Here is a 24,651-nt window from a genome sequence, read left to right as displayed (position 1 = left end):
ACAAAGCACATATGACACACACATGACACACACTCAACTGGAACAGACCAGAAAGACTGGACCACGCAAGAATATACTCGTCCAGACCAGACTGGACAGGACTGGTTGAGACTGGTCTGGATAAGTCTGGTCTGGTTGAGACCAGTCTGGTCTGGTCTGGACCCGTCGAGACTGGTCTTGTCTGGTTGAGACCGGTCTGCTCAGGTCAGGACTGGTGTGGTCTGGTGGAGACCAGTCTGGTCTGGTCTGGACCGGTAGAGACTGGTCTGGACAATTCTGGTCTGGTTGAGACCGGTCTGGATTGGTGGACACTGGTCAGGACCAGTCAAGACCAGTCTGGACCAGTCTGGTCTGGTCGAGACCGGTTTGGTCGGGTCAGAATCGTTCGAGACCGGTCTGAACCTATCTGAAGTGGTCTGGTCCAGTGGAGATGGGTCTGGTCTGGTCGAGACTGGTCTCGACTGGTCTGGACCAGTCTGATCTTGAGACCAGTCTGGTCCAGTCTTGACTGGTTGAGACCAGTCTGGACCAGTACACTCTCAAACATTCAAATATTATACTGAATAAGTGTATGTGTCTCTTTAAATCTGTAAACTCTGACTAGAAGCTTAAGGAACTGCCACAGCTGGGGAGGCCAAAGGAATCCTAAGCTATACAAGGATTCTATGCCACAGCCATGAGAACCATCCTGGGGCCTGTAGGACCCTACAAAGGCTAAATAGCTAAATGAGCTTGGAAGCCTACTGATATCAAAGAGGAACACAGCCCTGATGATGCTTTAATTTTATTCTGATATGCTCAAAACTAGCTGAGCTATCCTGGAGCTGCTAAATTTATGTCTTTCTAACTGTTCAATGTGTATAATCTGTTGTGCCAGCAACATAAAACTAATATAGAGTGCAGAATCTTTTGCCAACCGTGGGATTTCCTTGTCAGTCAATTTTTCTCCACTGAGGTGAAACACACAGCTCTGAAACTTCCATACACTGGATTCACAGACCAAAGTCTGAATGCTCGTCTTTTATAGCGGATGTCACAGTAGATTTTGATGTAACCCGTACTCATTCTTCTGTATACTTTAAGCATCTCTAGATTGCCTTTAATGCATTATCAATGCCATACAAACCACTGCTACACTCTATTATTGATAGAATAATGGCAAGAAAAAGTCTCCTTGCCACGTGAAGACACATATTTTCCTAATAGATGTTTTAAATAATATTTTTGTTTATTCATTGAAAAGTTCATATATATATATATGGATACATATATATATATATATATGAGCATATGTATATATGAACATGTGTGTGTGTGTGTGTGTGTTGATCATATGCACCCCTACCCCATTCCAAATTGCCTTTGGATTACTAATACTTTCCCCTCTCTTTTAATGACCAACTGGGTTTAAGTACTGTCCATATGCACATGGGTTTGGGACCATCCACCAAGGCATGGGCAACCTACCAATGGTCTGGCCACATCCCTAAAGATAACTCACTCTCCTCCAACAGCCAATAGCTCCTCAGCTAGTGGTGGGGCCTTGGTAGCCCCTTCCCCTTCCATGTTGGATTACCTAAATTTTTTGTTTAGAGTTGATTAAATTTAGAAGTGAATAACTCACAGGTACAAAGCATTGGTTTTACTAGAACAGAATTGTTCTTACCCCACTTCTGTGTGCCTATTCATGCTTATCTCTTAAGCTTTAATATTTAATATGAATATCAGAACTATTTATTTGTTATTGATATACATTTCTTTATGTTTTCAAGTACTGAATTAAAAATGGGACATAGAAGGCCAAGCCAAAGTAGATACAGGGAGGTTACCACACAGAAAGAAGGCAATCGAAATGTTACTTCCAATGTCCGATCAAAGCCATATGGCAAACCATGAGTTTTTATCAGCACCCCAAGCTCTGGAGTCAGGCTGCCTGCAACAAATTCCTGCAGCTTATCACCTTTTTCTTGGGAAAATTACTAACTTCTCTGCTTCTGTTACAAGTGAAAAATGATGATAATAATAGTACCTGCCTAAAGAGGTTATTTTGAGAATTAAACACATTAATATTTATAAAGTGCTTAGAAGATTGCTTAGCATAAGTAACTCCTAGCTGTTATCCTCACAGCACCTGCTTTTGGCTGGAAGCACTGTAGAACATCCAGACTCCCAAGTACAATGCATTTGTTCTGTTTCAGTGGCCAAACAGTGTTGAGCATCCACTCTTGGCAGGCACATCAGTAGTTCCTGGGAATATAGCAGAAACAGAGTGTTCATGAAGTTTACTGCTCGGTGTTAGACACACACATTAATCAGTTATACTCAGCTTTAGAAGTTAGGATAAAGTTGAACCTCTAGTCAGTAATATATAGAAAGTATATTTAAAAATTACCATGAGAGGGTATGTGAAGGTGTGGAATCTATGGTCATCTGGAGGGCCAGCTGCCAGCCTTTCTGTGATCGGTTCATAATCTATGGGTCCACGCCCATGGCTTAAATCACTGATCTCTAAAGTTTCCTTTTGCTAAACTGAAACTCTAGATCCACCCCCTCCCTTGCTTTTTGCAGTCTTTATTTCTCTACTTGTAACTGGCCTATTGCATTCGCCATAATGCCTTCAAGGGTCAACCTATGGTGTAATAGATACAAAAAAATCGTCTAACTTTGTGCATTTTTGACATTGTGTTTGCCTTTTTTATCCATGGATGGACATTTGAGTAGTTTTTACATTTTGGCTATTGTGGTAATGACAGTAAGAACTGGACTGTACAGACCTAAAGTAACATTTTGGTCAGTGATGAGTTAATGATGTGTTCAATAGTGCTGTGTTAGTAGTTAAATGCCGAATCGTATCTGATTCTCTCTTACCATCCCTTCCTTGCCTTTGCTCAGAATTCCAGTCTTGTTTTTCTAATGGAAAATCAGGGCCTCCCCAGTAGATGCCAAATATAGGACTTCAGTTTCCAAGACTGATACGGGTTGGTGTTTAAAACTGTCTTGTTACTTTCTCATTCATTCCTCCACTTGGCTTTGGCCTATAGAGTGACAGTAGTTTTTCTCCCCCTATGATGCTAGGAACCGAATCCCATGCTAGCTTCACTCATGCTAGCAAGTACCTTGCCCCTGAGCTACAGCCCCAGCCCTAAGCGTGGCAATCATGAAACACGGCTACAGATTCTTTTGCCTTCCAAGCTGAATGCAATAGTCCTGTGAATGAGCATTCCTGCTTCCGATTATACATCAATGCTATAGGTTTAGACCCTCAAGGACAATGCAATCGCCTGCCTATTTTCTAGAACTTTCTGGGCTTTCTATGTAAGTGTAAGACGTGATAATACCTTGAGACTGCTGTGCTTGGAGGATGCCCAGGCCATGTACTGAGGCTCATATGTTGGTGCTCAGAGAGATGATTCTAGCCAAGCATAGTCTTCAGATTGTTTTCCAGGTACACTGAAAGATGATTAGGGAAAGACGCCTTCTTGGGGCGACTCCAATCCTTCCTGTTCCAAGCTCCAGGCATCATGCCATGGAGATACATCATCTCTGTTCCTCACTTCATACATCGCTGAACATAATAACATAGTATTTAATATCACTAAGTTGTGCTAGCTGGTTCATAACATAGACTTCCAGAACCATGGTGAGATAGAGGCAGGTAAAAGTACTAATCACCTTTGGGAAGGAAGTTGAGTTTTGGATGTTTTTTTGCTCACCCTTGTCTACTGAAGAAAGTATGTGATATATAGGAACACTGTTTGGCCAGGATCATCTTGGACACTATTGTCTATCTTGGTTAAGATGCTAGACTCCAGATTCTTATTAAGTGTCAAGAGATGTCACTCTAATGAGCCACTTGAGATTTCATGCCCCTATTGTAGGACCTTGGTATATTTCTAAGTTGATCACCTGGAAGGGCTTGTAGTAGGACCTGCACTACCAGTCCCCCACCCCTGTTCCTTTCTCTTGTATTTAATACTGAGAACGGGTGTGACTGGAAGCAGCAGCCAGAACTGAGCATCTCACCATGTGCTGCTCTCAGGCTAGAAGGCATTGTGTTTGCATCTTCCCGCATCCCAATCAAGCTGCTTTTCTTTGGTCTGGAGATGGGGAGGAGGGCTGCATCCTGGCCCTCAGGCTGGGATGTGGGCTCCTGACTTGAGACTCTCAGAGGACTGCTCTTTTCCCACATGAATGATGTTTAGCCCCAAATCTGGTTGAAAGGCAAGATTCTGAGTCAGGCCACAATGAAACCCTATGCACTGGTGTGTGTGTCCTCTAAGAGAGAAACCACACTTTTATTTGATTCTTTTAGAGATCTCTGACTCAGAAAAGCCTTGAGTCGAAGTGCACTTAAGCTGAACTTTCGATTTCCCCACCCTCATAGCTGGCAAGAACATCAAATTCTCCCAGGGAGCGCCATTTGCTATTTCAGATGCATGGTGGGCACATCTTGCGGATGGCTACGGGTAGTTTCGAGCATCCAGGGAAGAACTCATCTACTGTCTGTTTGGAAAAACTTGGGTACAGAATCACATACGAATGTCTGCAGTGATTCACAAGCAGCAAAAAGCGCAGGACTGAAAAGGTGTTTTTCTTTCTTTTTTTTTTTTTCCTGCATCCATGCAGGAACCGAAGCAGAGAGCTGGGGTTCCTTTGGGTAAAGCCTGCACGCTTCAAGGCTTAGCTTCAGAGACTGTGCTGTTCATCTATACTCTCTTCCTCTATACAAATCCAGACTTTTCAAATTCCCATGCTTCAGGGACCCAGGATTCTTTTGAGTCAAGGCATTGATATCTTCTTCCTGGGTCTAGGAGACCTTCAGCAGATTAGCAGATAGGAAAGGATGGAGTCCTAGGAGTAGCTTAGAAGTTTCTCTGGGAGGTACTGTCTTATTGCTGTCTGAGCTCCGTTGACTGGGAAACTCAGTTTAGGCACAAGGCTGTTGGTGGCAGGGAGCTTCCTAACATTCCACACTGTGAAAGAGGAGCCCAGATGTTTAGGGGTCACTGGTCCTCTTTGCTGAGGTGCTGTGAGCCTTGCCAGAATCTTAGAGATGAACAAAACGCTAAGGTGGTTCCTTCAGATTCCGCCCCCCCCCCCCCCGCCCCGTGCACTCTGCGCACAGGTTATTATGGTCTCTTACCTGGTACTAGGAGATCAAGGCTGTCCTTACAAGCTGAAGTCATGATTGACAGAGTACCGTTAAAGTAAGAATGAACATTTCCAGCTAGGTAATGGCAGCGCATGCCTTTAATCCCAGCAGTTGGGAGGCAGAGGCAGAAGGAGTGTCTGTGAGTTCAAGGCCAGCCTGGTCTACAGAGTGAGTTCCAGGAGAATCATACTTTCCAGGTACCAGGGAACCTTATTTCTAAGGAGTGACGTAGTAGGTGAAGTCCAGTCTGGATTTGGGGCTAGTTTTTCATCAGAGGTGGTATGAGGATTAGGAAGAGAACCGTTTCTACTTTCGGGAGATTCTTGCACAAGTTCAGCATTGTTTTGCATGTCTATCCCGACGTGTTCATGCTTTGCAGAAAGAGCAGCACAAACCTTTACTCTGGCTTTTGTGTTAATTCCAATTAGTTGTTTCTTGATTATATGGACCTGTTTTATGTGACATCAACCTATTTCCTCAGGTTATCTCTGATTTTTATTCTAGGACAGGATTGATTACGGTATGAAACTATTATTTCTTTGCTTTCCCTCTTTTTTTTTTTTTTTTTTTTTTTTTTTTTTTTTTTTTTAGTTTTTTCGAGACAGGGTTTCTCTGTGGTTTTGGAGCCTGTCCTGGAACTAGCTCTTGTAGACCAGGCTGGTCTCGAACTCACAGAGATCCGCCTGCCTCTGCCTCCCGAGTGCTGGGATTAAAGGCGTGCGCCACCACCGCCCGGCCTTGCTTTCCCTCTTTTAAAAAGGTGGGTCTTGCTGTGTAGCCCAGGCTGCCTCAGCCTCCTGAGTGTTGGGGATCACAGATGTGTGCTGCACCTTGCTTGGACATTCATTAAAGATTATTATTTCTAAACTTATTTTTATTTTGTGTATGGATGTTTTGCCTACATGTGTATCAGGCACACAGTGCCAACAGAGGCCAGAAGAGGGCGTTGGCTCTCCGCAGAACTGGAGTTATGGTGGGCTGTTAGCCACTCTCTGGATTCTGGGAATCCAACCTAAGCACTCTGAAAGAGCAACCAGTGCGTCTAATCACTGAACCATCTCTCTGGCCCTCTTTAAAGATTATTTTGGCACTACCTGGTTTCAGAACTGCTGACCTGGGAGGTCCATTTTTTTTTTAATAGTAGTAACTATAGACCAACTTTGAGGAGTGAGTGACTTAAGATTTTCTTGTCTGTGAGGCTGGGTTGCTGAACTGCAGCAATATTGGCAGCAGTGGTAAGGGCTAAGTAGCTGTCTTTAGTAGTTGATGTTTATGTGGGATTCAGCCCATGGTGTATGGAACTGGGTTGGCTGTGACCCTTGAAAGCCGAATGTTGAGACTGGTTCTACGAGCTAGTGTTACAGTTAAGTGTATAAACTCAGAATTAAGTAAATTGTAATAAATTGATAATTTACTCATTTTCCGTTAGATCATAATTTATATATTTTTTAGCTTCTGTGTCTTACAAAATGCGATACAATGAGGTCCTCCTTTGTACTTTCTGTGCTTTTCCTACTCTAAGACAAAACACTTGATACCAGATACTTTTTAAGACAAGTGATACATTGAACAGAGAGTTCATAGTCTATACGGCATGGTGTGGGCTCTAGGAGCCCCCTGGCTGCATCGTGTCTTGAAGAACGGGCTCATGGTGAGGGTGCACACGAGAGGGTGTGGTCACGTGCAAGATGGGGTGCTTGAGGGATGGCCTTACTCTTGTAGCCGCCTCTCATGGAAAGATACCAAGGTTCCATGAGGAGGAGTACCTACTCCTGCCTGAGCAAAGTGTCCTTGGTCTCTGATAACTCCACTTATGTGTTCTGCCATGCTTGGAACCAAGATTCTAGTGCAACTTTGGGGACCCAGTGAAACAGTATCCCAGCCACCACACTTCCCAACTCCCCATTAAGTGACACCGTTTAGGTGGCTTAAGTGGGCTATGGTAGATGCTGGTGCTTAAATGTTTGCCAGAAGCACCTCACATTCACTTCCTAATTTGGTAGTTCTGAGACATCCAAGAAAGAAGCAGTACTGGGGCAGTGATGCTCGAAAGGACGGGTATTTATAAGGTCAGTCTTTCAGAAGCCCTTGCCACCTCCAGGGAGTTGACAGTTCCCCAGTTACTAACCTTCACTCACAAGCCTCTGGAAAGCCAGAGATCTGTGTCTATCTTCACATAGGAGGCCAGGAGTTCTAGACAAGACTTTGTCCCTCCCAGGGCTGTGTTACCAGAAGAAATGTGTCAGCCGAGGGGAGAGCATCTTAAATAACTAGGTAGAGTTTGAGAAACAATGTTTCATAAGATTGCTGATTTCTGTTGCTTGGAGTGTTGAGGGTGGAATGTGATCATCAGAAGTCCAAGCTCATATTGGTGGCAGTAAGTCTTCAGCACACGCTCAGGTTTTCTTGGTTACTGGCATAAACGGTTGCCAAAGGAGGATACTGGTTACCTGCTCATTCTCCTTATCCCAGTTAAGACCGCCTTTCCGTCTGGAATGTGGTTTCTTTTCTAACAGTTTTTACATCAGTGTCTCTGATCTTTATGGAATGGTGGTGTCCGTAGGTAGAAGGGATGAAGAGTAGTTCATTTTAAATGCCCCTCTGGAAAGAAAGCTAGATATTAATTACATTGTACACTCCCAGTTTTTACATTAATGTTTATGGTTCAGAAGCTTAGAGGTACTCCATAGTGATTCTGAATTGACTTTTCTGGAACCAGAAGTGAATCTTAATGGACTCTTCATAAATGACCTGCGTCTTGGAGTCCTGTGGGTCCCCTCCTGGCAATGACTCCCACAAACTGTTGATGCTCATGGAGAAAAACAAAACATGACACGAACGAACTTTGCGTTTCCTCTTCTGTTGAGATGGCTTTTCAAAGTCTTGGCCAGTGGTTCTTTGGAGGAAAGACATATGGCAGGGGAGCCTTCAAGCTTAACGTTGTGATGATGCTGTTTGCTCTTTCACTGAGGGAACCTCAGCCAGCCTTCCAGAGTTCTGGGGTATCCATCTGGCTTTGGCCAGTTTTGCCTCTCTTTTGACACAGTTGGTTTTAAATGCCAGCTTTAATTCCTTGGCATCAGGAGCTGTCAGCTTATCACCCACAGATGTAATTTTGAACAAGAACCTAAAGTGTAAACTCAGCAGTGAGAAGAGATTCTGGGGACTCATCGGACCACTCCAGAAAGTGTCACAGTTGTACCGAAATGGCTCTGAATCGCTCACTGCAAACCTGCCTTGGTAGCAGAGTGCCATGCCATAAGAGCGAGCGGGCGGCAGATTCGCAGCCACGTTAGTCATTTTCTTTCGTGTATCTCCTTGCTGCGTTAGTGCTGGGAGCAGAGAGTAATAGAATTGAGTAAATTATGCTCTGAAGGCTGGGCACCAGCCCGTGTTGAACAGTATTTGGACTATGATTACTTTCTGCCTTTGTCACAGTTGACATTAATTATTGATGGAAGTTTCAGAAATAGCGCATGTGCCAGGAGCGTTTCGCCGGAACGCAGGCTGCAGGCAGGCGGGATGCTGAAGAGTGTGGGGGAAGAGGCACCTGTGGCTTGTTTAAGTCTGCATACAGGGGAGCTGGACCTGGTGGGCTGCGTGGTAGCCGTGTAAAGGTCATGGTATAACAGAAGGATGAACCGTCAGGCTTATTTCTATCGTGTTCCTCCCCAGGAATTGCACCGAAGGAGCCAACTTCAGCCGGAGCCAGCCAAGACCAAGGCTCTCCAGACCGTCATCGAGATGAAGGTAGGGAGCTAAGCATGTTTGGCAGAGCCTGCAGTGCCCGGGAGTCTGTTGTGACTGGATGGTGCCTCACAGACATGTGCACGCATCCAGTGTTTTTCTCTCGACACCGTGGAGGGAGCGCCGCTGCCGGCTCATTTTGCTTTTCTTAGTGCATCTCAGTTACTGGCCTTTTAATTAAAGGGCTTTTCCAGGCAAAAGAATAAAGGGCTCCTGTAGCCCTTGTTTGACAGGAGCTGGGCTCCTTCCCAGAGTGTGACCAGTGCCTTTGACGAGCTCGTTTTTTGAACACTTCAAATGTTTGCTTCTAAACCAAGTGCCCCTCCCCCAGGAGGGAGAGGAACAGACACCTTTGAGAAACCAGGACTTGACATGGCGATGCATTGGAGTAGTCAATGAGAAAACTCTGCTGTCCCCGAAGAAGGATACTTTCTGTTAACTCCAGTGTTTTCTTCTTAGCCAGTCTGGAAATAAGAATAGTTTATTAAATGCTTGCAAAGTATAGAAATACTATTGAGAGGCACAGAGAGAAAGTATCGTAAGGAATAAAAAGGAAAAAAAAGATCCTTCCAACTAGGTTTAGGTCATGTGAAGAATAATCAGGTCAGTGGTGATGTACACATCTTGTTTCTGATCAGGAAACAAATGTGATTGAAACATGTTTGTTTTGTCGGTGTCTAGACATTTGAACTCTTCTGTTTCCAGTTGGGTTTTTTGTTTGTTTGTTTGTTTTTGCCAGAAGGAAACAAATGGCAAAATTATTTATTTTAAAAATAAATTATTTTATTTAAAGTGTTGTGTTAAGGAGAAAATGTTTTCAGAATGACTGTGTCTGCAGTCTGCAGACTGCATATCTGAGCTCATACTCAGAGATCCCCAGACTCCATTGTCCTATGAGAATCCCGAAGCTTGCCTGCAGATTGCTGGCTTCCTGGCTCACAGTACATAATTTCAGATTCTCTGTGCAAAGTTCACAGACCCTAGAGAAAAACTTCAGTGACTGTTGAATTTTTGGTGTGTACAATTGGGGCAAGTTTTTTTTTTTTTTCTTTTTCTTTTTTAGCTGTCAGTGACAGTGTTTTTAACCCAAGGACTTCGTTTTCTGGCGATAGCGTAACTTTTTTGTGACTTCGCAGCTATGCTTCTCTAGGGCAGTTACGTGAACTAGGGCATTCAGGAGATATGCGAGCAGGTTGGTTTGGAAAGTATCGTTTGAATGAAATCTGAAATAGATTGAACAGTGAGGATTAGTGCTAGCTGTGGGTTGTGGTTGTTAATTCATGTAACTTTATTCTCTACTTAGAAGACAGTGGTTTATTGCTGGCATTTCAACTTCTCATTGCAACCAAAACTGAAATTAGATTGAAGGGGTAAAAAAAAAAAAAACTCAAAAAATAAAAATTAAAACATCATTCCCCCCCCCCACACACACACGTGCATATGAGACAGAGAGAGAAACAGAGAGACAAAGAGAGATAACAGAGACAGAGAGAAGAGAGAAATGAGCTGGTTTTATTTTAAAAGTATGGCTCTTCCTCTCTACCACCTGCCTCTGTACTGACTGCCTCTGTGTTCACAAAAGCAATAAGAGGATGTATGTAATCGAATTCCAAACTTCCATTTCTTTAAGTAAAAGGAGAGTCTGGAGATTCCCTGAGAGGCATGTTGCCTCAAAAAGTAGGCGTTGCCTTGTTAAATGTCTCCCTTTAAAGACAACTACATTTTTGGTAACTGTTTAAAGTAGAAATATTGTTTTATTTGATATTCTAGTTTCCTATTTTAGTATAATAGAAAAAGTAAGTAAAGAGCATTCATTTAGTGTAGTTAACTGGGGAGGCATATGATGTAAGAGCAAAATTAATATAAGCATCTTCTCAGTTAAGTGAACCTAAAAGTTTCCATTTATGGATGCTGGTGATACTGAGCATAGATAGAACCATATTTTTAGAACAAATGAAGATGAATATATTTCTCAGGAAACGGAGTCCAAATTTGGTTGTCCTTTTCGTGTCTCCTGGCTCACATGAGCTTTGTGTTATATTTTATCCATGGAGAAGCCTGGTCCCATTAGCACCTAAGGACTCCACACACCTAAACTGAGTCATGGAGAGCCTTGGGGCAGGCTCATCTCCTACGTAACCTGTGTGCTTGTGACAGAGCTCTGGCCTTATCTAATTTTGTGCATTAGAAACTAGAGAGAAGGTTAGGAACGCAGACCATACAAGCCTTAGAGGAGAACCACTAAACAGAACCTAAACTTAGGGCTTGGAGTTTGAAATTGTTATTTTTTGTCCCTGGATTTGACTGGACATCGTCTTTGTTATCTAGTGCCTTGCCAAATCTGAAGTTAGAAATAAATTGACTTTTTTCTTTCTTTTTTTAGACAGTCTCATGTCCCATGTATCTCAAACTGGCTTTAAATTTACTATGTAGTCAAGACTGACAATGAACTCCGGATCATACTGTCTTTCCTTCTCAAATGCCAGGATCACATATGCCACCCTGCCCTATTCAGAAATGCAGAGCAGGTTGTCTCAAAGTGTTCTCTAGTTTCAGGAAGGTGGCATGAATTAGAGCTGACAGACTGTCCCTTACTTGTCTCTTGTTCCTTAAGAAAACCGAGGGTGAAGTTCTGAAGCCCGTTTGTCTCCACAAACATTTGCATCAGCTCCACAGAGGGGCTTGGTGTGAAGGTCTGCAAAATCCTGCTTCCGAGCTCCATCCCTGAGCTCCTACATCTCTGAGTGCTCTGACCCACAGACTGACTGGTCTGTGTGAAGGTCTCTGCAGGGTCAGCCCTAGAGAAGGCCATCTGCACCCCGGTGGGGTAGGGGGGACAGTCTCCCACTAGGTCTCCTGCGTGAACCTGAGAGGAGGGAAAGACAGTGAAGTTACTGATGGTTTATCTTCTTGCAGGAGTCTCCACGTTTTAAATTTGGCCCTGAGTTGGTCTGGCAGGTACGTCCCACATTTGCACGTAGAAGACTGTGTGCGCTTCCCTGAGAGATTCCTTTCCTGTGGCGCTCCTGAGGCCTCTTTTCTGATTCTCTCCTGAGTTCCTGTCTGCTCTTTTGGCAAACTGCCTATGAAGTCTGGGTCTTCATTTTTCTCTTTTTAGCGCTACTGCCGTTGAAAGAATATACCCTTAACTGGTTTTTATTATAAACTTGCTGTGAGCATTCTGCCCAAAGCTTCCACTTTCTTGAGTTTACTGATACACGTTATCCAGTTTTTAAAAGTGAAAAAAGAACGGAGCGTGTGAACGGCCGCACTTGTCAGCTGTTTTGAAGACTTTTCTTATTAGAACTTGTAAGCCGGTGAGCGTCTAACTAAGACCTGTTGAAATCACAAGGAAATTTATTGGCCCAAGTAACTGAAAAAAAAAAAAAAAAGCAAAACAAAGCAACAACAACAAAACGAAGCCAAACCGTGGTGTGATTCCAGGCACAGCTTGATCCAGGGACTCAAGAAACAGCAGCATGCACACTTTTGTCTCATTCTGTTTCTGGTCTTGTCCTTCTTCATGAGAGCTATTTCCAGACAACTTCTCCCTGCCTGGCTAAGGAAGATGGCTGTGACAGCCCCAATTCACAGAAGGGAGGGAAAAATTAGGGTTTTGTTTGGTTTGCTTTTAATACGGGAACTCAGCCAATGCTGGAGACATGATGATTACAGGAATAAGGTGTAAAACTTCATGTGAAACTCAACAGCCCAGATTGAAAAGAAAACATTCCCTTACTCACAAGTAAAGCTGATGCTCAACAGAGACATTTTCTGGGATGGGAAGATGTCTTGGCTAGTAATAAGCTTGCTGTGTAGATGTTCCAGATAAGTTTGAGGGCCTGGGTTCAGATCCTTAGCTCAGCACCAACACAAAAATCCAGGATGGTGATGCATGCATAACATCCGAGCACTGGAGACCAGGGGCAGGTCTCTGGAGGTGTGGAGGCCAGGGGAAGGTCTTTGGAGGTGTGGAGGCAGTGGCAGGACTCTGGAGATGTGGAGGCCAGGGGCAGGGGCAGGTCTCTGGATGTGTGGAGGCCTGGGCAGGTCTCTGGAGGTGTGGAGGCAGGGGCAGGTCTCTGGAGATGTGGAGACCAGGGGCAGGTCTCTGGAGCCTGATGGTCAGCCAGCCGGGGCAATTGGCTAACTCCAGCTACAATGAGAAAGACACCTGATGTGGACCTCTGGTCTCCATATATATATATACGCTTGCATGAGGTACCCACAAACATGTTCATCCCCCGCCCCATATATGAAAGAAGGAGAGAAAATCCAATTTCTGCTAGTACATCGGAAATTATCCGTTCTTCAGCAGATTTTATCAAGTGGATATCCCTGAGTGAAGTAAGAGCATTGGTACAAATTTCAGAAGTCATACTCCATCTGGGGAGCTTGTTAACTTTGGAAGATGGAGAATCCAGGGGCACAATGTCAGCAAAATATGGGCTTTCTGTTGGAGCATGGGCCTTTCCCATTTTAGGTAGGTGGCCACCCGAGGCAAGTGCTGCGGGGACCATTCCTCTTGACTATCATTTATCCCTGAAGGCTGTTTGAAATAGTTGGAACTAAGCAAGAAGCAGTGCCAGGATGAGCTTCAGTGAGAGGCTCATGTGAGCGGGTAGTGGTGGTGCATGGCTCTAATTCCATCACTCAGGAGGCAGATGTAGTCAAATCTCTGAGTTCGGGGCCAACCTGGTCCATAAAGAGAGTTTCAGAACAGCCAAGGCTACACAGAGAAACCCTGTCTCAAAACCAAAACAAACCAAAAACTCAAGTAAGTACCTTCCTGTGGCTCTCAGAAGGGTATGGCTGCATGCAGCTGTGACTCAGAGCAGACACTGGATTTTCTTATTAAGACTGAGCATTGTCTTTTGTCTTTGTGTCCAGGTAGGTGATGCTGTCCTGCAGGTGGGTTCAGATCCTCCTAAGAATAATCCTAACATTTGAGCAAATTTACTTCATACCCTACAGGGTATAAGGGACCATTTGAATCCAAAACTGGTTTGAGCACAGCCAATAACCCTCTTGAACTGATCGGAGTCCTGGGATTGAGTCCGAGGTACCCCGAGATAGCCATCGGTCGCTTTTGGACTTCAGACCCTGTTTATCTCATTCATCTTTGGGAAAGTTTGAGGTCTTAATTAAAATGATTTCTTCTCCCAGCCCTTTGCTGTCTTCATAGGAAGATTTGTACCATGAACAGCTTCTTCTGGTTGGGCTGTAATAAAGGCCTCTAGGCCCTGAGACTCCGACCACCATGGGTTGTGGGTCTGTGGTAGAGTACTTGTTTGCGTGTGTGATACTCTGCTTTGATCCCCAGTATTGTATGCAAGTAAATGAAGAGCAAACAAATGAGCATGTTCCATTCTTTCTATGGATAGTGAGCAAAAGCAATAAAATAGTGATCTCACTGAGCAAAGCGCCTCCTCTGCCAGCAGTGAACTCTGCTCCCACATATAGACATTGGTGCTGTGAAGCAGGACTGATTAGTTTCACACATGTGTTATCTGGCCTTCAGATGTGTCTCTTGTAACCAACATGTATCCTGTTTCCCATTCTGAGTTTGGAGTCTTATCATGAAGTCTTTTTTTTTAAATCTTTAAAATATTTCCTATTCTCAAATGTTCCATGATATGTTTTGATTATATCCACTCTCCACTTCTCTCCCTAACTCCTCCACATCCCCCCCCACCCCAACCAACTAAATGCCATTTTTTAAGAAATTAACTTACTCAGTCCATTTTGTGTTGCCTGTATATTCCTTGATGGCTATCCATGGTTGTGTTATTGGCCTACTAAAGGCCACTCCCTTAAAGAGAACTTATTCTCCCTCCCCCAGACACCATCAGTTTTCTGTGGTCCCTAAGTTAGGGGTGGAGGTTTCTGAATCCTATCTCCCTCCATGCTAGGACGTGGACTGGTTTCCTCTTTTTGGCCTCTTGCACAGGCAACCAGAGCTTCTGTGAGTCCATGAGAGCAGCTGGTCCTCTTATCCTGACCACCATGTTGCTCTGGTCTTCCTTGACTTCTGGCTCTTAAAATTGTCCTGCCTCTTTTTTGGAGATGGTCTCTGAGCCTTTTGTGGATGTGCATGGTATAGGTTTCTCGTTGTGGATAAACAGTCGGTCAACGCTGACTCTCTTCACTTTTACCAGCTTGGAGTGTCCGTCTTAACCACCATCTACAGAGGGGAGAAACTTCTGAGAGCTGCACTAATCTCTGCAAAGAAGGGCACCGATGCAGCGCAGGTTGACACTATGCCCGCTTAGCAGAATAATAATTGTAGGGTCGCCCTGGCACCTATGAGCTCCCAATATAGGTTCTTACTCAGATTTACTGTGCCAGGTAAGTATCTCCTCCTGTGTAGTAGGTTTTAAATCCAACCAGAGAAGCCTTTTTTAAAAGAATGTGCTCCATTCATCTGCGATACTAGAATTATATCCCGTAGCTTAGTTTCCTCCCTTGGGAAATTTCTTCATATTTTCATCTTACAGCTTGAAACTGTTTCTGCCCCACTTAACTATTTTTTCTTAAATAAGTGGGGAAGTGTGGGTTTTAAGTAACATCCAAAAACAGCAAAAGCAAAATGCCTCGTTAAACGTAGCGCTGAATGATATTTAATTGTTTTTAGAAGAAGTAAGATTAAAAAAATAGAGCATTTTTCCTGTCCTTCTGGAACCCTTCCCACAATATATTTGACTTTGATTGACTGGGTTTACAGTTGCTAAGTACTGCTATTCACTTTGTTAGTTGTGAAAATACCACTCTTGAATTTGAATAACACACACCAGTGTTTATTGAACAGTTATTTTGTGCACAACACCATATGGTAGATCTGTAAAACAACAACAACAACAACAACAAAACACAACTGAACTGCCAGTCATTAAAGTGCTAATAGAAGGGAGTGGATGCTCAGGTTACAAAATTTAATAAGAAAGGCAGAAATGGGGCTGGGCGGGGTTGGTGCATTCCTTTAGTTCCAGCCCTCAGTAGGCAGAGGCAGGCAGATCAGACCAGCCTGGTCTACAAGAGCTAGTTCCAGGACAGGCTCCAAAGCTACAGGGAAACCCTGTCTTAAAAAAAAAAAAAAAAAGAAAGAAAGAAAAAGAAAAGTAAGGCAGAAATGGGCCATGGGAGTCGAGAGGATATTAAATGATTGAGGGAGGGCAGAAATGGCATTAGAAGAAGGCCTTGGAAAGCTGCCACAATTATAAACAATGGGTGGGTGCATTGTGGGTTGTGAGCCGTGGGGGCCATCAGAGGCTGTGAAGTATAAGGATCAGGTGGGGATGAGTGAGCCATACCATTGGCTGAGAGGAAAGTTTTTAAGCCTAGAAGCAAAGGAAGAGAAAACAAGAGAAAGTAGAAGGAAAAAAGAAATAAAAGTAAAAGTCAAAATTACTGAGTTGAAAAGTTAATATTCCTAGATAGGAATATCAAAGCTAAATACCAACTCTTTGAGAGATTAACAAAAATGACAGCTCCTTAGAAGCCTCATCAACTCTGAGACAGCTCAAATAACCAAATTAGAAGTGGAATATTACTTCAAATTTTAAAGTAAACAGGACCTTATTTTTGAATGATTAATGATAACAAAATTGAAATTTTAGGTAAATAACTAAATTCTATTAAAATTACATCCTGCCAAAAACTGCATGGGTAGAACATCCAAGTGTCCTAGAGACCTGATTTTCATCATGTGAGGTGCCCAATATGAGCAGAGTAGAGATAGAAAGATTACTGACTGCAACAACTCTGGGGAGAGGAGGGAAACAAGTCTCCTTTCTGTTAATGGGTGCAGAGTTTTGGGGATCTAAAAATGTTTTAGAATTGGCTGTGATGATAACACAAACCACTGAATTAAACAGACAAATGTTATGTTCTGTGTATTAGATCTCATATGCCAGTTGCTACTAACTTTAAAGAAGAATAGTAAAGCCGGGCGGTCTTGGGGGAAAATTTCCGAAAACATTAACATGGAGGGTAGGTACTCATACTTTTTTCCCTTCTAATTGTCAGTGCTTCCAATTGTGTTGCGTTTATTATGTAGGAATGACCTGCAATTGTTATTTAGGAAAGACAACAAAAAGGGTTGTTAAAAGATGACACATACACTTGTAATTCTAACGAGGCTACTTGACACCCTCTCTAAAACGAAACAACAGCAAACATCCCCCCAGCAAACACCTATCCATAACAACAAGCTATCTTCAAAACCTTAAATTATTACTCTGGTTTTCCTTGACTGGACTGTGAAGATGCCAATGGAAAGATCCTGGTATGGAACAGATCCTCAAGGAATTGCTCTCTTCAACCCCTCCTTTTTAATCTGGTAATTAAATTTTACCTATAAAAAGGATGGCACAATTGAGGAAGGGCCACCAGAGAAACAGAATTATATAAGCTTACTTTAGGCAGAATCTTAGCTCTGAATACAGTCATGATTTGCATATTGAAAAGACTTTCAAATGTCTTTGAAAGAAGAAACCAGTGGAGAAACAAAAAGGATCACATCATACGAGCATGGTAGTTTGTGCTTTAGTGAATGGCCAAGGGACTTTTCTTGCTACCAAGCATCTGGTAAGACCCCTACCCCCTCTGCTTCGCTTTGATCTCACCTGGCAAATGAAGGGATTGCAGTTAAGTGTCCTGCTTTAAAAATTCTGCCAAGTTTAGAGGCTTTGTACTGGTAAGTGGACTCTCGAAAGGCATCTCTGCTGAGTCTGTGTTGAAGTGAAATTCTCATGGCATTGAAACCTTGGCTTTTTCTCTTGTGTCTTGGTTGGCACAGTCCAGACTTGCAGCCACTGTCTGCTCCATTGCTGTTGCACAGTGCCCAGGCTGTTGTTTATTTAGGGACTGCAGTTTCCTTCCTGGCATGCAACCCTCCCAGCAGAGTCAAGAAGTCAACCACAGGCCTCATGTGAACTTCCCTTTTCTAGTTGTGGTAATGACTGTGTACCGACCATCATAGGCTTCATCCTTAAGGCACAATCCCCTTTCCACATCCATCAGGCCATACTGGTGATAGTGTGGGCTGAATTCCCCTGCTGCCTATTGCTTTTTCCATGAAACAAACTGGCTGAACACAGGAAGATTTGTGGTATGTTTCAGAGAACCTGAGAAGGCCTCTGCCTTAACTAGGGCCATGGCTAGGGCTAAAAGGAGAAGGAAGAATAAGTTCAGGTTGGCCACATGGCCAGAGAGCATCTTCACCTTGTGTTCTTCCTGAGGAGGATTGGAAAAGAAATAGAGGAGAGTGAGGTACCCAAGTTTTTAGCCTCCCTGAAATATATTTGCTGCACTATAGAGGCCTTTTCTCTATCTGCTTTTTTCAGATGATGGGTAGCTAGAATTCAAATGCTCTTTGTACTTTGATTTTGTGTGTGTGTTTGTTCTTACTTGAAAGCAGTTTTTGAAACCTTTCTATCGCTTATGTCTCTCCATGACATCTTCACTGTTCTCTCTTGAATTTACACTGTGATGGTCAGACAAAAAGTGCTGTGTAGAAGGAAGAACGTGAATAGACCAAGTGTCTAAACTGGAGTGCCTTCTCTGTGACAAGTTTTGCCCGAGGTTGGTCAGGAGACACTAGGTTCCCACCATGTGGGTTATTCTTCTGTTTCTGGGAAAGCTGTCAGGGAAAGCATTCCAGTTCACTAAATGTGAACTCTCAGGCAGACTGTTTGCTGCCCAATAGGTCTCCCAAGTATAACATGGTGAAAACAAGTGATTAAATTGATAAGGTTATTAGGGGGGGATTAGTTGAGAGTTTGCTAGCATAGGGATTCTCTAAGTAATTAGTGAGCATTGGCTATTGTTCTGAATTACATTTTTAAAAATTTATTCATTTTTAAAATCTATTTTTACTCATTTTACATATCAATCCCAGTTCCCATTTACTCCCCTCCTTCTGCTCTCCCACCTTCCTCTCCACCCCACCCCTCATCCACTCCTCAGAGAGCATATGGCTTCCTATGGGGAGTCAACAAAGTCTAGCACATTGCTTTGAGGCAGGACCAAGGCCCTCCCCATGACATCTAGGCTTAGCAAAGAAAATGGGTTCCAAAAAAAGAGAACAAGCAGTAGGGATAAATCCTGGTCTCACTGTCAGTGGCCCCATAGTCTGCCCCAGCCTTATAACTGTCACCTACATTCAGAGGGCCTAATTTGGTCCTATGCTTGTTTAACTGCAGCCAAGCTGGAGTTGGTGAGTCCCCGTAGCTCAGGTCAGCTGTTTCGGTGGGTGTCCCTATCATGGTCTTGACCCTTTTGCTCATCTTCTCACTCCTCCCTCTCTGGACTTTGGGAGCTCAGCTCAGTTTCACTGTGGATCTCTGCATCTGTTTTCATCATTGCTGGTTCTGTGATGATGTTCAAGAGAGTCGTCACTCTGACTACAGGACATGGCCAGTTCAGGCACCCTCTCCACTATTGCCTAGGGTCTTAGCTGGGGTCATCCTTGTGAATTCCTGGGAATTTCTCTTGTGCCAGTTTTCTTGCTAGTCCCATAATGGCTCCCTCTATCAAGATATCTCTTTCCTTGTTCTTTATCTCTGTTCTTCCCCTATTCCAACCATCCCATTCCCTCAAGTTCTTCTTTCCTCCTTTCCTTTCCTCCTTATCCTCTCCTTTCACCCTCCCTTCTTCCCCCACCCACATGCTTCCAATTTTCTCAGGAGATCTTCTTTATTTCTACTTCCCAGGGAGATCTCCTTTTCATCTAGCTTCTTTGGGGCTGTGGACTGTAGGCTGGTTATCCTTTGCTTTATGTCTAACAGTCTCTTTTGAGTGAGTATATACTGTGCTTACCTTTCTGGGTCTGGGTTACCACACTCAAGATGTTTTTTTTCTAGTTCCATTCATTTGCATGCAAATTTCAAGATATCAATTTATTTATTTATTTATTTATTTATTTATTTATTTATTTATTTGCCACTGTGTAAGTGTACCACATTTTCTTTATCCATTTTTCAGTTGAGGGGCATCTATGTTGTTTCCAGGTTCTGGCTATTATGAATAATGCTACTGTATTGAGCTTCCTTTGGGTATATGCCCGAGTGATATTGTTGAGGTAGGTTGATTTCCAACTTTTTGAGAAACCATCATACCGATTTCCAAAGTGACTTTTCAAGTTTGCATTCCCACCAGCAATGTTCCCCTTACCCCACATTCTTTCCAGCATAAGCCATCATTGGTGTTTTTGTTCTTAGCCATTCAGACAGGTGGAAGATGGTATAATGTAAGAATTATTTTAATTTCCATTTCCCTGATAGCTAAGGATGTTGAACATTTACTTAAGTGTCTTTCGACCATTTTGGACTCTTCTGTTGAGAATTCTCTGTTTAGATCTGTACCCCATTTTAAAATTGGATTATTTGGTATCTCGATGTCTAGTTTCTTGAGTTCTTTATATATTTTGGAGATCGGTCCTCTGTCTGATGTGGGGTTGGTGAAGACCTTTTCCCTTTCAGTAGGCTGCCTTTTTGTCTTATTGATTGTGTTCTTTGCTTTACAGAAGCTTCTCAGTTTCAGGAGGTCCCATTTATTAATTGTTGTTCTCAGTATCTGTGATACTGGTGTTATATTTAGGAAGTGGTCTCCTGTGCCCATGCATTCAAGCTGCTTCCCACTTTCTCTTCTATGAGGTTCAATGTGACTAGATTTATGCTGAAGTCTGATCCATTTGGACTTGAGTTTGTGTGTGGTGATAGATATGGATCTATTTGCATTCTTCTACATGTTGTCATCCAGTTATGCCAGCACCGATTGTTGAAAATGCTTTCTTTTTTCTGTTGTATATTTGTCAAAACTCAGGTGTTCATAGGTGTTTGGATTGATATCCAGGTCTATGATTCAATTCCATTGGTTCACCTGTCTGTTTTTATGACAATACCAGCTCTTTTCATTACTGTAGCTCTGTAATAGAACTTGATGTCAAGGATGGTGATGCCTCCAGAGTTTTTTTGTTTTTGTTTTTTTGTTTTTTTTTTTTAATTGTACAGGATTGTTTTGGTTATCCTGTGTTTGGTGTTTTTTCCATATGAAGCTGAGTATTGTTCTTTTGAAGTCTGTAAAGAATTGTGTTGGGATTTTGATGGGGATTGCAATGAATCTGTAGATTGCTTTTGGTAGGATTGTCATTTTTATTTTGTTGATCCTACCTATCCAAGAGCATGGGAGATCTTTCCATTTTCTGGTATCTTCATCAGTTTCTTTCTTCAAAGACTTAAAGTTCTTTTCAAACAGGTCTTTCACTTCTTTGGTTAGAGTTACCTCACGATTATGGTGTTTGTGGCTATTATGAAGGGTGATGATTATCTGATTTCTTTCTCAACCCATTTATCATTTGTATATACAAGGACTACTGATTCTTTTGTGTTGTTCTTGTATTCTGCCACATTACTGAAGGTGTTTATCAGCTGTAGGAGCTCCCTGGTAGAATTTTTGGGTTAACTTATGTAAACTATCATATCATCAGCAAATAGTGAGAGTTTGATTTTTTCCTGTACCCCCTTGATCTCCTTTTGTTGTCTTATTGCTCTGGTTAGAACTTCGAGTATTATATTAAATAGATATGGAAAGAGTGGGCAGCCTTGTCTTTTTCCTGATTTTACTAGAATTGCTTTGAGTTTCTCTCCATTTAGTTTGATGTTGGCAATTGGCTTGCTGTTTATTGCCTTTATTATATTTACATATGTTCCTCGTATCCCCAATCTTTCCAAGTCATTTATCATAAAGGGGTGTTGGATTTTGTCAAAGGCTTTTTCAGCATCTAATGAGATCGTGTTTTTCTTTCAGTTTGTTTATATGGTAGATTACATTGATGGATTTTCGTATGTTGACCCTCCCAACATCTCTGGGATGACGTTTACTTTGTCATGGTGTATGATCTTTTTTATGTGTTCTTGGATTTGGTTTGCCAGTATTGTATTGAGTATTTTTGTATCGATGTTCATAAGGGAGATTGGTCTAATTCTCTTTCTTGGTTGCATTTTTGGGTACCAGGGTAACTGTCCTCTCTTAAAAGAGTTTGGCATTGTCCCTTCTGTTTCTATTGTGTGGAACAATTTGAGGAGTATTGACATTAGCTATTCTTTGAAATTCCAATAGAATTCTGCACTGAAACCATCGGGGCCTGGGTTTTTTGGGTTGTGAGACTTTTGATGACTGCTGCTATTTCCTTAGTGGTTATATGTCTATTTAAATCATCTATTCTTGATTTAGTTTTGATATGTGATACTTATCCTTTAAATTTTCCAGTTTTGTGGAGTATGGGTTTTTGATGTATGACCTGATGATTTTCTGAATTTCCATAGTGTCTGTTATGTCCTCCTTCTTTTTTTCTTTGCATATTTTTTCTGCCTTTTGGTTAGTTTGGATAAGGGTTTGTCTGTCTTACTGATTTCTCAAAGAATCAACTCTAGTTGGCTCATAGATTCTTTGTATTAATTTCTTTGTTTCTATTGATTTTCAGCCCCCATTTTTATTATTTTTTTGGTGTCTGCTTCTCCTGCACAAGTTTGTTTCTCTTAGTTCTAGAGCTTTCAGGTATGCTGTTAAGTTGCCGGTGTAAGATTTCTCCAAGTTCTTTATGTATGCACTTAGTGCTGTGAACTTTCCTCTTAGCACGGCTTTCAAAGTGTCCCATAGGTTTGTGTATGTTGTACCTTCATTTTCATTAAGTTCAAGGAAGTCTTTAATTTCTTTCTGTATTTCTTCCTTGATGCAGGGGTGGTTCAGTTGAGCATTGTTCAATTTCTATAAATTTTTGGGCTTGTGGCCATGTGTGTTGTTATTGAATTCTAACTTTAAGCCATGGTGATCCAATGAGATAAAGGTAGTTACTCTTATTTTTTTTTTCTATCTTTTGGGTTTTGCTTTGTTACCAAGTATGTGGCCAATTTTTGAGAAGGTTCCATGAGATACTGAGAAGATGGTATATTCTTTTGTGTTTGGGTCAAATGTTCTATAGATGTTTGTTAAATTCATTTGAGTCATACTTCTGTTAGTTTCTTTATTTCTCTGTTAAGTTTCTGTCTAGCAGACCTATCCAGTGGTGAGAGTGGGCTGTTGAAGTCTCTACTATTAGTGTGTAGGATTTGATCTGTGCTTTGAGATTTAGTAGTGTTTCTTTTACAAATGTGGGTGCCCTTGTATTTTGAGCATAGATGTTCAGAATTAAGACTTCATCTTGATGTATTTTCCTGTGATGAATATGAAATGTCCTTCTTCATCTCTTTTGATTAATTTTAGTTTGACGTCTATTTTGTTAGATATGAGGACAGCTACACAAGTTTGCTTTTTTGGTGCATTTGATTGGAAAATCCTTTCCTAACCCTTTACTCTGAGATGATGTCTGTCTTTTAAGTTTGCAGTAGAAGGATGAATCATGTTTCCGTATCCATTCTGTTACCCTTTGTATTTTTATAGGTGAATTGAGACCGCTGATATTAAGAGAAATTAATAACCAGTGATCATTAGTTCCTATTATTTTAATTTTGAGGTTGGTGGTGGTAGTGTTTATGTGTATCCCTTCTTTGGATTTTGCTGTTGTGGGGTTATCTGTTGCCTGTGTTTTTCTGGGTGTAGCTAGTTTCCTAGAGTTGGAGTTTTCCTTCTAGAACTTTCTATAGGGCTGGATTTGTGGATAGGTATTGTTTAAATCTGATTTTGTCATAGAATATCTTGTTTTCTTCATCTGATGATCAAAAGCTTTCTGGGCATAGCAGTCTGGGCTGGCACCCATGGTCTCTTAGTGTCTGCAGAATGTCTCTCCAGGACATTCTGGCTTTCATAGTTTCCATTGAGAAGTCTGTTGTAATTCTGATAGGTCTACCTTTATATGGTACTTGGCCTTTTTCCTTTGCAGCTCTTAGTATTCTGTCTTTATTCTGTATGTGTGATGAGGGGACTTTCTTTTCTGGTCCAGTCTATTTGGTGTTCTGTAAGCATCTTGTATCTTCATAGGCATGTCCTTCTTTAGGTTGGGAAAGTTTTCTTCTATGATTTTGATGAATACATTTTCTGTGCCTTTAAACTGTTCTTCTTCTTCTATCCCTATTATTTTTACATTAGGTCCTTTCATGATGTCCCATTTTTCCTAGATATTTTATGTTAAGAGTTCATTAGATTTAAGCTTTTCTTTGACCGGTGAATCTATTTCCTCTGTCTTATCTTCAACACCCGAGATTTTCTCTTTTGTCTCTTGTATTCTGTTGTCTATGCTTACATCTGTAGTTCCTGATCATTACCTAGATTTTCCATTTCCAGAATTCTGTCAGTTTGTGTTTTTTTTTATTTACTCTATTTCAGTTTTCAAGACTTGATTTTTTTGAGCTCTTTGCTTTACTTGTTTGTTTGTTTTTTTTTTCTTAGTTTTCTTGGGTTTCTTTAAGAGATTTATTGATTTCTTCCAAATTTTTTTTGTTTGTCTTTTCCTCCATTTAAGTGAATTTTTCATTTCCTCTTTAAGGGTCTCTATCATCTTCATAAAGTTATATATTTAAGGTCATTTTCTTCTGCTTTGCCTGCGTTAGGATGTTCAGATCTTGCTGTTGTAGAACTTCTAGTTTCTGGTGGTTCCATATTGTTCTTTATGTTGTCGAATGTGTTCTTGCACTACCGTCTGCCCATCTCTTTCTTCAGTGGGTGAAGGTGGAGTCTATGCTTCAAGGGGTCCCTCTACCTCTAATTGGTACAGGTGGGGCTTGTGACTTAGGTGGTCACTCTTCCTCCAGGTGTAG

The 24,651-nt window shown here is 42.0% G+C and overlaps 1 protein-coding gene across 9 annotated transcripts in view; it reads left to right on the top strand.

Moving 5' to 3' along the window:
- The window catches only part of Erc2 (ELKS/RAB6-interacting/CAST family member 2), an 893,871-nt gene that overhangs the window by 256,554 nt on the left and 612,666 nt on the right, over positions 1-24,651 (top strand). For all 9 annotated transcript variants that reach the window (XR_009057130.1, XR_009057128.1, XR_009057129.1 and 6 more), the window contains one exon: positions 8,828-8,902. Coding sequence is in view for 6 of the 9 variants with exons in the window: in XM_057769470.1 (XP_057625453.1) it covers positions 8,828-8,902 (75 nt within the window). In the remaining 3 variants the exon portion in view is untranslated. The remainder of the gene's footprint in view (positions 1-8,827; positions 8,903-24,651) is intronic.

Source organism: Chionomys nivalis, chromosome 5 (assembly GCF_950005125.1).
Source record: "Chionomys nivalis chromosome 5, mChiNiv1.1, whole genome shotgun sequence".
In the NCBI taxonomy this organism is placed as follows: Eukaryota; Metazoa; Chordata; class Mammalia; order Rodentia; family Cricetidae; genus Chionomys; species Chionomys nivalis.
Note: the sequence above shows the minus strand (reverse complement) of the source record. Positions and strands in the feature narration are given on the sequence as shown.